This window comes from Camellia sinensis, chromosome 2, assembly GCF_055761805.1.
Source record: "Camellia sinensis isolate YWXY chromosome 2, ASM5576180v1, whole genome shotgun sequence".
Classification (NCBI taxonomy): Eukaryota; Viridiplantae; Streptophyta; class Magnoliopsida; order Ericales; family Theaceae; genus Camellia; species Camellia sinensis.
This window is the reverse complement of record NC_138962.1, coordinates 79,746,942-79,760,475: the sequence shown is the minus strand read 5'-3', so window position 1 is coordinate 79,760,475 and position 13,534 is coordinate 79,746,942. Positions and strand designations below refer to the sequence as shown.

Here is a 13,534-nt window from a genome sequence, read left to right as displayed (position 1 = left end):
TTTAAGTTATTTTATTTACACAGAAGATTGTTCCAACATATTCAACGTATTTTTGTGAATTAATATGGATGACTAATTCCATTTGTTGTTTGTTTTGTGATCTACATTTAGAAACGCATACCAATATTCATACATATGCTTGCATATAACATCACTAGATAATTGATTTTCTAAGATCTTTGGACCAGATCTGCATCTAGAATCAGAGAGAGAGAGATTGAGCACGAGATCTGTGAGAGAATAACCTAGCAAGTTGTATAACCTAGCAATGTGGGCGTGTGGTGGAACTTCGATCGCTTCTTAATTTTCTCTTCTTTTTTGATTGTTGTTGTTGTTATAGTGGTGGATAAACAGATAAAAATAAAAAGTTGAACAGATATATCTTCATGTATTGGATTATATTTGAGTATTGGTAGTGGGAAATTTCAATAGATAGAAATTGCTTTGGCTTGTTATTTCAACAGATAGAAATTTTTTTTAAAAAAATGACCAAATACAATTAATTTAGGAGAAAAAATTGAACAAATAATAAAATTTCGACAGATATTTGAACAGATAAGAGAAAAAAATTGAACAGATAGTTAAAAAATTTAAATAGATAAAAAAAAATTTGAACAAATAGTTAAAAAAATTGAACAAATAGATATGAATTTGAACAGATAGTCAACGAAAAATTAACAAATATAAAAAAAAGTCAACATATAAATTAAGAGGTAAAATTGGAAACAAAAAATGTCTTTAATAAAAAGAAAAAGAAAAAAAAAGAACTTCTCACTAAACTATTTCACAAAGGATGTACTTTTCACTAACAAAAAATATCCACTGAACCTAATGCCTTATACTCTCTTTACCTTGGACTTTTCAAAAAAAATTTCTACTTTAAATGTTGTGTCAATTTGATCATTCTGTTCAAATTGGAGATTAAAATTAATAATTTTGGAATACTTGTCAATTTTCTAAGGTGTGCACGTAAACAAAATTAATAGAAATTTGACAAAATAATCAATTTGAAATTGGACTTAAAGTGTAATTTTATACAAACAAAAAATTTATACGTAATTTTCATAGATAATGATATGATACATTGTGGACCTTTTATTTCAAAACAAAATATTATTAAAAAAAGAATTTATATATAATAATGATATTATCACATCATTTTTGTTAAATTTTTTGTATAAATTTTTATATATGCTTAAACTTTCCTTTGAAATAATAAAGACTAAAGTGAAATTAACATCAAACGATAAAAGGGAAAAGTTAATTAACACTATATCATGCAATTTATTTAGCAATCTAATGGTCAATTGCCTATTCCGATACAACTGGTAGTTGTGGTTGTTTTAGGTTTGACGTGCTGCTCTGTCACCTCGTATATGGCTTTTTTTGTTAAAGGTTGAAATGTTCAATTTGGTCTTGGTTTTTATTTATTTATTTATTTTATTATTTTTTGGTATATATAGTATATATTTTTGGTTATAGTTTTGGTTTTGGTACAATGAAGTGGGGGAATATGGTTAATAGTTTTCAGAGGAAATTAAAAAAAAAAAAAAGAAAAGAAAAGAAAAAAAAGGTAAAGGTTGGACCTTTTGAATAAATTAAACTTTGAGTTTTTAATTTTATTAATTTAAACCTCAAAATTTTAATTTATTTTTAATTTAAATTATTTGACTATTTTTGTTAAGAGTTGTTTTTAGAAGTAGGTTAAGCCTTGGTTTGGCTATTATTTTGGAGCTAAAAAAATACAAACTGATAAAATAGGTTAAATAAGCTAATAAGACAAAATATCACATCTAACCTATAATCATTAGACTTTTTCTCTTACAAAAGTCAAAAAAGCTAAAAAAATTCAAACCAAACGAGACTAAAAAAGCCAAATTAAAAAAGTCTTAACACAAAAAAGTTGACTATAATGGGGGTGTTTGGTGCAGATTTTTTAAGCCAACTTATGGCTTCTGGCTTTTAAAAAGTTATTTTGGACTGTTTGGTTAAACTTATTTCAAACAGCTTCTGATTCTAACAACTTATTTTAAGTCAAAAAAGCTGATTCTGAGAAGCTGCTCACCCCTTGCTTCTGATTATCAGCTTCTGCTGTGGACATGTTAATTCACGGTTATACTATTAGATTTTTTTATTTTTTATTTTTTTAAAAATAGAAAAAGACTCAAATGGACTATTAAATAATATTATTATTTTTTATGAAAAATGTAGACAAATAGTGAATAATAAAAAATAAAAATTAATTGAAAAAGCTACTTCACAGCTTATTTAACAAACACTAGTCAGCAACTTAAATCTATAATCCAACAGCTATACCAAACAGATTAACCGCTTCTGATTAAAGTCATAATCTATAATCTGTTAAGCTATAATCTATAATCTGTTTTAACAGCTACACCAAACACCACCATTATCCAATACCAAACGAAACTTAAAAGCTAACTTTTTTATTTTTGTGAAAAAATATGCAAAAAAGTAGAGAGTTGAAATGAGCCAAAATAAGTTAAAAACTAAAAAGTAACTTTTTATTATCTTCCCAAAATCAACTAAAATTGGTATTTTAATCATTAAAACTGAATAAAAAAATAATATTTTAGATATTTTATATATACGTACATTGATTTTAATAGCTAATATATATATATTGTCAATTTTATCTAACAAAAATAGACAAATATTTTATATTGAAAGCAAATTAAAAAATTAGAATTTAAATTGAGAAAATTAAAAACTCATAATTGATGTTGTTATGAAGCTCAAACCCTTGGTGTTTTTGTTGTTGTTGTTGTTGTTGTTGTTGAGGTAATAGGACTTCTCATTTTTTTTTTTCATTTCATTTGTAGTGAATTGTTTTGCAAGAAATTCACAAAACTTTTGCACTTTTAAGTTCTATTACCTGCATGGACATGAAAAGTTTAAAAAAAAAAAATTAAAATTTTAGAAATAAAAAAATAGTTTACTAAAAACAAAATAAAAGACAAAATGTCAAATTTATTTATTTATTTTTCAAAATTTTTTATTTTTCAGATTTTTAAAACTGCACCTACCCAAAAAGTAAAAAAAAGAAAAAAAGATATAAAAAGGACACTAATCTAAAACAAGTTTCACTAAAACAAAGAATTCAAAAAATATGTCTTTTTAAGCTATTCTTAAACAAAGACTCATTCTGACAAAAAAAATTTGGATAAAAATTACATAAGAAGAATAGTAGTTAGCTTTTTGGAGTTGAGATATGAGTTGACTTTTTTGACTTTTGTAAGAAAATAAGTGAAATGATTTTGGTTTAAATAAGATATTTTATCTTATTAATTTTTTAATTTAATTTGTCTTTTAATAACTAATTTAATCTCAATCCAACCCAACCCAACCCTAATTAAACAATTTGCTTTGTGGAATTGCTAGAGCAGAGCCCCACTAAACCAAATCATGTGATAGAAAATGCTGGAGATCGTTGTGAAAGCAACATAATGAGATATTAGTGAAAGCAACAGACTCCATATCAAATTCAACAACATATACAAGCTACCTCATGTCAAATTTTAATCAAGGGAAATTATTCAAGTTATGACATTTCTGATAGTTGGCAACAATTTATTATAATATTAATTATGACTTAATTATGATTTATTGTGATTTTAGTTATGATCTATTATTATTATTATTATTTTAGTTATGATCGAAAAGATATTTGATTATACATTATGTAGCGTTTGGTTATGACTTTTTTCTATTTTTTTTATTATTTATAGTTATGACCAAAAATAATTTAATTATGATATTTATGATAATCAACACTATAAATATCATAATTTATATATGATACACATCCAAAAGAAACGTGTATAATAACACAACCCGCTATATATATATATATATATTTGTGTGCGATGGTGATTATATTAAATAAAAGAAAATTCTAAAAAAAAATGTTTAATTTGTATATAATGGGCATCTTTGATGTAGTTTTTATTTTTATTTTTAATTTTAAAGTTAAAAACTAATAATCTAAAAGTATAATACAAAAGCATCCTTCCCTTTTAGATAAACTATTTTTGTTTGTTAAGTTGCATGGAGAAATTGTATTAAATAGTTTGACACAAACTCTTAAAATAAAAATAAAAAATTATAAATAATTCATTTAAACTATACTAAAATTTTTTTCTCAAATTCTTATTATAAAACGAAGTGTAACTAAGAGTAAGAGTGTGTGTATACTGTACAAATATGTATATATATGTTAGAGTTCTCTCAAGTTCAAAATATGAAGTCGAAAAAATTTGAGAGACTCATAGGACTCATCGCGGGTTCCATTTCGATGATATAAATTATTCATTTTGTAGAACATATATATCATCATTGAAAAAAGTTAAATCTATTTGATAATTATAATCTTTTTATTTTATCACGTTTGTCTTCAAAAAAATATATGAACTATTTTACAAACATACTTCCTGCCTATTTGGAAACAAACGTGGTAAAAAAATGTCAATTATCAAATTGAGCAAATTTTTGCATTAACAATATATTGAGAGTTTTATAAAATGATAATTCAAATTATTAAAACAAGACTCACTACAACATATAAGAGTTTTAGAGATAAAGTGTTTTGATCTCTAAAAGTGAAAATTTTGTTGCAAAAGATATTTAAGGACTAATTTCTATTATTGTAAGGATAGTCGCTAAAAGGTCGTTCTGAAAAGTCAAAAATAAGGCTTTTAGCGACAAAATTTTGAAAGTGCCACTAATAAATAGACTTTTAGGGGCTAAATAATTTGGTCTAAAAATGATTTATTTTTTGAGACAGAACATTTTATTTCAAAAAGATAATAATTCATCACTAATGTCTAATTTTCGTTGGTAAAAATATAACGCCGACACTTTTCACAACAAAAATATTTGGTCACAAAAAAATTTTTTATCCTTAAATTCTGATCTTTAAAATCTTAATTTTTTATAATGACTTATGATAAGCTTCACGAACCTCACAAATTTATATTTAAAATTTGATAGAAACCGAACACAATACATACTTATATATTAGCTCATGCATGCAAGCAAAATTATTTTATATTGTGTTGTAATTTCCGCAAAGAATAATGACAAAAAATTAAAGAAAGTTAGAAACTTACTCCAAGGAACCAGTCTTGTACAAGGACAGAATAGAAAGTCCAAATGCCTCCGTTGAAGAAGGAGAAAAATGAGAGAAAGAATGGCATGTACTCCACGCTTTTGCTCATCACCACTGTTTTCTGCATCATTTTAATTCATTTGATTATTATTATTATTATTAGTTTTATTTTTATTGACATATACAATAATTGAGAGTTTCTAATATTATAGCTATTCAACTAAAAACTTTAGTTGTCTCCACATATTTTGAAGGGTCACACACATCACAATTTAAATAATTTAGATCAAGTAGACAGAGTGGATGAGACTTTTGTGTCCTCCAGTCTAGGATGTGAGCCCTACTTTTATGTTGCTCATGGTCACTTTGTTTAGTTTTTAAATATAATTTTGAGTTTGACCTACTTTTATGTTATTAATTTAATTTTTTGTATCTATAATGTACTCAATGTTAAACAATAAATCAGATTGATCACAAAGATAGGCTGGTGTTGCCGAAAGGCATAACAGTGGCCCCAATTCCGTTGTATAAAATTCACATCAACAAATATTTATTTGAAATTCAAAAGTTAGTTAGGTTAAGCTTTAAAATTCTCATGACTTGGTAGTTATAAATTGTAAATTTGTATTTATATGATGTGTTAGAAACCTTTTGAAGTGAAAACTAGATCCCCATTCTATTCATACAATGGAGAGAATCAAAATTATAAAGAAAGAGATCAATGGGAAAAAAAACATTTTTATATAGAAAGAAGGTTTTGAATATTGGTTGATTAGACATTTTAGCTAATACAATTTTTTGGCCTCTCAATACATCATAAAAATATTTGCTTATCAGCTAATTGACAATTCGTATCAATTCATAGTGGATTTAAAACCCAAATTACATCCAATACATCTTGTTCAATTACTATTAAGTATTGTTTCACGGTTAATAATTTTTAAAACATTACAAAGTCAACCGATTCTCAATATATCGATCCATAGTCGATTCACAAGACAGTCCAGAGTTTTATACAATTGGTTCACGTGTGACATGGCTTGTTTGGTCAATATAATTCTCATTTTCACAACGGATGGTTTTAAAAAAGGGTAAAAAGCACTTAAACCCCTATTTTTTTGATCTGTTGCAAATGACCCCTAAGGTTTGAATATATGCGAACACTTCTCTTGTGGTTTTAGACTGATCTGCAATTGTTACATTTTCCTTCCAAATAAATGGCAAGTGGGTTGCACACATCCCATTTGCAAGTATTGATTCGACAGTTTTTACTCCAAAAATGATTTGTCCAAAAGACCAAAATGCCCTCACATGTCACTATATAAGACAATGCTCACACATCCTGCAAACCCAAATTCATTATTTCATTTATTTATTTTATTTACTTTGATCTCTTATTTATTTTATTTTTTATTTAATCAAATGTTTTTTTGCTTAATTTGTCTTCCACTCTATTTTCTTCTATTATATTGTGCTAGATGATTGTCTTCTTTTTATTTTTTTTATTTTTTATTTTTAGTTTTTTAGTTTTATTGTTTGCTCTTATTTATATTTGTTTAAATCATGAAATTACCGTAATCTAATTTTTAATTTTAACCCATTATTTTATTCAATAATATTTTTAAATAAACATGTATATAACAAATTAAATCATAAAAATTTATTACTATAAAATTACCTTATTTAATAATATTTTAAATTAAACATATGAATATTTATATGTGTAACAAATTAAATTATAAATTAATCTAACTTCCTTAATTTATTATCATACAATTACCTTAATTAATTTCAAATTTTTAACTTAATTTATTCTTTAATAACATTTTAAATTATATATTCAAATTTATATATATAATTAAATCATAAATTAATCTAAACCCTTTATTACCATAAAATCGAATCATAAAATTTAAAGTTAAATCTTAAAAAACAGAGGCAACTAGTAGTTGCAATGTTCCTAACAAATTGCATAACAGAGTAGAAGCAAAATTAAAGAAATCAACAAATAAATAAAATAAAATAATAAATCAAAAGGTGTTTGTATATATGATTTAAAATTTTATTAAATAAAGAAATGAAGTTAAAAATTAATAATTAATTAAGATAATTTTATGATAATAAATAAAGGCAGTAAGATTAATTTATAATTTATATAGGCATATCTTTAATTTAAAATATTATTAAATAAGGTAATTTTATGGTAATAAATTAGGGTGTTTAGTTTAATTTATGATTTAATTTTTTTCATATTTAAAATGTTATTAAATAAAAAAAGTGGGTTAAAAATTAAAAAAATAGATTAAAGTAATTTATGATTTGATTTTATAGTAATAAATGTGTTTAAATTAATTTATGGCTTAATTATATATACATATATATTTATATATTTGTATATATAATTTAAAATGTTATTAAATAGGAAATTAACGTAATTTTATAATAATAGATTAGGGTGCTTAAGTTAATATATGATTTAATTTGTTAAATGTATGATTAATATAGAAAATTACAAGTATGAGAGAGAGAGAGAGCTTTTAAGTAAGGGTAAATTAGTCTTTTTAATGTCTACCATCAACAGTGTTATGGTTACAAATCAATCAAAAATCATAAGAAAGGTGTCTGCGTATATTCAAACCTCTAGGATCATCTGCAATAGCCTAAGGCCACGTTTGTTTGGCTCCATAAAATAAAAGGGATTAAGAGTACGGTGAGATTGAGAGAGGATATTATTAGTATGGTGGTATTAGGTTGGAGATGTAAGATAAAGAGTGTTTTTTTTATATATCACCAGATTAATAATACTATAGATAATGTTAATATATAAAATTAATATTTTCTAATTTTTAGTATTTTTTTAATATTATAATTATTCTTTTGTTCTTAAAGATATAATTTTTGCTTAAAACTTATTTAAAACTTTACTAATCTCCTCAATCACATGGGGTAAAGTGTTGTTTACCCTTTTAAAAATTTACAATTAGGTCACTCAATACTTTGAATATTGCTACACTACAACCAACGTCAGGGCCGGCCCCGAGCATGGGCCAACCAGACCATGGTCTAGGACCCCTTAAAATAAATCTAAAAAAGAGGCCCCCTCCTATTATGGTTTAGTGTAATATTTAAGTATGTTTTAAGTTCAAAAAAAAAAAATTAAAGAATGCCCAAACTAACTTAAAATAAATTGGCCCATTAAAAAATTGAAAGGCCCATTCAAAAAAATTAACATTATTATCCATTGAAAATAGTTCCAAAAAAAGGGTCTCCTCCTATTATAGTTTATTGTAATATATTATGTATGTTTTAAATCCAAAAAAAATTAGGAAAAATTAGTATAAGGTCCCTCTCCCTTATTTAGTAATGGAAAAGATCCACAATTTTATTTTATAATGTCTTAGGTCCCTCAACTCCCGCACCCATATATCACAGAGAAATTCTCAACCATCTCTCTCTCCCCCGATCTCATCACTTCACCTCCACTAAGTTTGGTCTCTTTCTTCTCACTCTCTGCTCTCTCTCTCTCTCTCTCTCTCTCTGCTTCTGGACTTGCAATGTCTCTGCAAACTTTGTTATAATAACAACCACCTAAATATGATGATGGATGGAGGTGAATACTCGGCGGACTACTTAAGTAGGTCGAACTCGGTCTCCAAGAAGAAGAGGAACAAGAACCAAAGGCGGTTCAGCGATGACCAGATCAGATCATTGGAGACCATGTTTGAGTCAGAGTCTAAGCTGGAACCACGGAAGAAGATGCAAGTGGCTAGAGAGCTTGGGTTGCAACCAAGACAAGTTGGGATATGGTTTCAGAACAAAAGGGCTCGCTGGAAATCCAAGCAGCTCGAGCGGGACTACAGCGTTCTATGAGCTGATTACACTACCCTGGTTTCCCAGTTTGAAGCCTTGAAGAAAGAGAAGCAAGCTTTAGTATTACAAATACTTACTTGCTTCCAAACCTTTTTTTTTTAATAATTTTTTTTTTATTTTAGTTTTTTGTTTTGGATTAGCGAAAGAACTGGAATCACAATTTATCCCGCTCTTTCTCTATTCCTATATTTTGTATCCTACTTAGTGCGGAATTTTTTGCCCCAGTAACAAGACACCGCTCAATTTTACCAGTATGTGTGTGTAAAAACTGATGTAGTGTATAATTATATATTTTGATAGGTATATATCTATGGTTGTTTAAATTTTTCCTATGGACCAAACTAGAGAATTTCTCTGAACCAACTCAGAGAAAATTCAGACCAACCAAACCAGAGAATTTCTCTGGAACAACCCAGAGAAAATTCAATTCAAACCAAAGAAAATTCAGTTTAAACCAAAGAATTTCTCTGGACCATGTAAACAAACCCATGGTGGTAACGCTGCAAATTGAAACAGGTGAAGAAATTAATTTGGAAAGCAATGCCCATGGTAATCTTGTGGATTTTATGGAAAACAAAGAATGAACTGGTTTTGTTAAAATAAGCATCTGGTGTTGTGCGAGGCAAGGAGGGCAGAGAAATTTGTTTAATTTTCTCTGCCTTTAACTGAGTAAAATTGGTGAAGTCAATTTTCTCTGGGCTTGAGAAGTCCAAAATTTATCAATTTTCTCTGGTTTGAAAATTGGTCAAACTGAACCCAGAGAAATTCGAATTTTCTCTGGGTTAAATCCAGAGAAATTCTTTGGAAGCCCAGAATTTCTCTAGACCAATTTTCTCTGGACTAATTTTCTCTGGACCAATTTTCTCTGGATCAACTTGAGGGACCTTAGACATTATGAAAATATTGAGTGTCCTTTATGCTGTAAAATCTTAATACCAGGGACCTTAAAAAAAATTCCCCAAAAAATTAAGGAAGATCCAAACTAACTTAAAATAAATTGACCCATTAAAAATTTGAAAGGCCCATTTAAAATAATTAGCATTGTTATCCATTGAAAATGATTTTGCAAAAAAATAGATTATGTAAGTATGATTGATTTATTTGCTTCAAAAATACAAGAAGAGTGAGGATCAAGCGACACTTGTTAGTTGTTGTAACGTAATACTAAGGCCAAGTTTGGCAAATTGAAAATAATGCTAAAAAGTCAAAAAGTTACTCAAAAAGTTAAAAAGTTATCACTATTCACCAAAAGTCAAAAATTACGGCTGCACAACTCCCAATCCTAATTTTTCCCTATATACTAATTTATAAAATTTTTTAATACACATTTTTTCATAAAAAGTCAAAAAGTTAACCTAAACATCCATATTTTTTTTTCTTAATTTTTTAGTCTAAAAAGACAAAAAGTGCACTTATTTAAGACACCCCAAACAACCCCAAGTATTTTTTGTGATTTTGACACAAATCTTTGTCTTTTATCTTCAATTTTTTTTTTCATTTTTTTTCATTCAATAAAAAAATAAAATGTGAAAGGCCCCAAATATTTATTAGTTAATTATTGATTTTGGGCTCCAACGTTGATTCATCTCTCCATATCATTTAAAACTTTGTATGGAATTGATCTACCATATTAACGTTTAAAAAGAAGAAGGAGAAAGAAAGAAAGAAAAGAAAATCCCTCAAATGCTTTTTAAGAATGTTAAAATGTGTTATGCAATAGCTTATGATCTTACCATGGCAGCAAGAGGTGAAGCATACATGACTATATTTAGGCCAGCACACATGAAACCAATCACATCAATCCTCAGATCTCCTTGCATCCCCAAATAAGTCACTAGAATTGCTGCAACTGGGAATCCCACATTCAAAATCCCAGCTAGTGTTGCAGTCTTAGCCTGAAATGACAATTAATTAATTAGAATTTAGACCTTTATAAATCACATGTCACTAAGCATAGGGTTTTCAACAGACACATGGGGACATATTATCCGAGATCAACTGATAAATGGAAGTGTCGTTGATACTATACTAATACATATCATGATACTGTTATTTAATCATCGGATTATGATGACATTACAAGTAGCTAGCTTACCTTCATCCTTGGAGGTGCATATAGTAAGAACAATGATACATAGATGACTTCAACTACGACTCCAAAACTATTAACAGTGGCAACAAGGTAACTCCCAGGCTTTGTGATTCCATAGTAAGTCCATAAAGATGAGCTTAGCAGTGTGCAAATGTATGGAAAGCTCTCAAACTCCTCAGTTGATCGATTCTTCACAATCCGCAAAAATGTTCCTCTGCAAATCACATTTCAAATATATTTCACTCATCGTGACTATTTCAAAACGGTTCGGGATCATTTAAACAATCATGATTCACTACAAGAGAATACACTTTCAGCCACAAATTTGGTCGTTAAAAGTACATAGTTTTTTTTTTTATTTAGATGGGAGATAAAAGTACATAATTTTGCGAGTTAAACTCTCTCTCTCTCTCTCTCTCTCTCTCTCTCTCTCTCTCTCTCTCTCTCTGAGTCTTTACTTACAATGGAGAAAGAAAGAGAAGAACTGAGATGACGTTGCCTGAAACAATGAGAAGCAAAAGAACAGTTTAGTTTCTCTTTGTGAATTGACAAATCCAAAGAAAAGCCATATATAAACATAACTGAAATGGGTTATTACCTATCACTCCAACATAGAAACTTAGGCTTTCCATTGTTGAGAAAAATTAGATTGCAGAAGGAAAAAAGGTAGCAGAGATTTTCTTCTGATAGAAGGGAAAATCTATGGTAGGTTTGGGGAGAGAAGCTTTTTAAACTTTGGCAAGCATTGAATTTAATTAATTTATTTTTTTTTAGCGAAGAATCTAACTAATATTTGGTTAGGTGGAATTATGCAGAATGAAATGAACATTATTTTCATGTCTAATTTATTAAAAAAATATTTAATATATATATATACATATATTATAAATAAAGTCATTATTCAGTACTATACATAAATAATTATTTAAAAAAGAGATTATTCATTTTAATAAATCAAATAATGACTAAGATTTATTAGCTAATGCTAGAAAACTTTCTGGTTCTAATTAATTAATTATTTAAACCAGCTGTATTACATTTTGAACTGAATTTAATAGGTGTGTAATATTTTATCAGGAGTAATGTTAGAGATTCTAAAAGTTTTATCAAAATTTTTACCAAATGTCTCACGTGGGACTCATATTTTTAAGGACAAAATTATAAATTTACTTAACTTGGTGAGTAAATCTCAACCAATTTAGCGATAATTTTATTTAAAAAAACATTAACTATATTATTAATTGGACTAAATTGACACAAAATTTAAAATTAACGGTCAAAATTAAGTCAATTAAAAGTGTAGGGACCAAAATGATATAAGAAATAAAATATAGGGACCATTGGTATAATTTGCCCTAATTAATATAGGGCAAGACTATAATAAAAATATAAAAAATGCAAAGAAATAAAAAGAAATTTCTATTTGTAGACCATCTATTCTCTATGCGCACCATATTCCAAGTTCACACCCTGACTAATTTAAAATTTTATTTTTTTCTCAATTCACACCGTTAATTCTCAAATAATAGAAAAACACCTTTATGTTTTCTAATTTTCAAGTTGTCACCTTAATCCAGCCGCCATTACAACTACCACCATTACCTACCTAGTCCCTTGATTACCACCATGCAACCCCTGATTGCCTTAAGAGCCCCCTCCCAAGCTTTTGTTGCTGCGATTGAGAGATAGAGAAAGAATAAATCTAGGGTTTCATTTGGGGTGTAAGGAATAGATCTAGGTTTAGAGAAGAAGAAAGAAGAGGAGGAGGAGGAGGAGGAGGATGAGGAGGGATAGGGGTTGCAAGATTTAATGGTAGCTAGGACGGGGGTCTATAATAGTGGCTAGGACATGGGGTCATCGTCATGGTTGTTGGGAATAACAGGCGAAGGTACGGAATGGATGGTAGAGGCTGGTGGTGATGGTAAGTGGTTGATGGTGTGTATTGAGAGGGAAATTCTAAAATACACACTCAATTTTGAAGTGCATCACATATGTCCAGTAATGACATTTGTGATGTTTGGTTATAACATTTTGTAATATTAGTTATGACTTAATTATGACTCATTATGATATTAGTTATAATCAATTGTAATATTGGTGATGACATATTATGATTATTATTTTTGTTATGATCAAAAATATTTTTTTGATACACTTTATGTGGTATTTCGTTATGACTCATTATATTTTCTTTTACTTATGATTGAAAATGATTTAATTTTAATATTTGTAATAATTAATATCATAAATATTATAATTTATATATGATATGTATTCTCACATGACCCGTATTGAGAAATAAATTTAAAATTTTAAACTGCTTTCGGAAGTGTTTTATAAGTTGATTTTTTTGATTTATTACGAAAAAATATATAAAAAAATATAAAACTAATATCACCCAAATAAATTAATAAACAATAAACTGCTACATAAATTAGTTCAAA

The 13,534-nt window shown here is 27.5% G+C and overlaps 1 protein-coding gene across 2 annotated transcripts in view; it reads right to left on the bottom strand.

Annotated features, from left to right (window-relative positions):
- LOC114319674 (bidirectional sugar transporter SWEET17) overlaps positions 1-12,891 on the bottom strand; it is a 40,852-nt gene extending 27,961 nt beyond the window's left edge. Inside the window, exons 1-5 of one of the 2 annotated variants that reach the window (XM_082914896.1) lie at positions 11,689-12,891; positions 11,553-11,589; positions 11,094-11,304; positions 10,732-10,893; positions 5,130-5,249 (exon numbers count right to left, since the gene is read on the bottom strand). In XM_082914896.1, the coding sequence (XP_082771022.1) occupies positions 5,130-5,249; positions 10,732-10,893; positions 11,094-11,304; positions 11,553-11,589; positions 11,689-11,722 (564 nt within the window). In that variant the 5' untranslated portion in view covers positions 11,723-12,891. The remainder of the gene's footprint in view (positions 1-5,129; positions 5,250-10,731; positions 10,894-11,093; positions 11,305-11,552; positions 11,590-11,688) is intronic. The other variant, XM_082914897.1, reaches the window with a different exon arrangement.
- Positions 12,892-13,534: the final 643 nt, after the last annotated feature.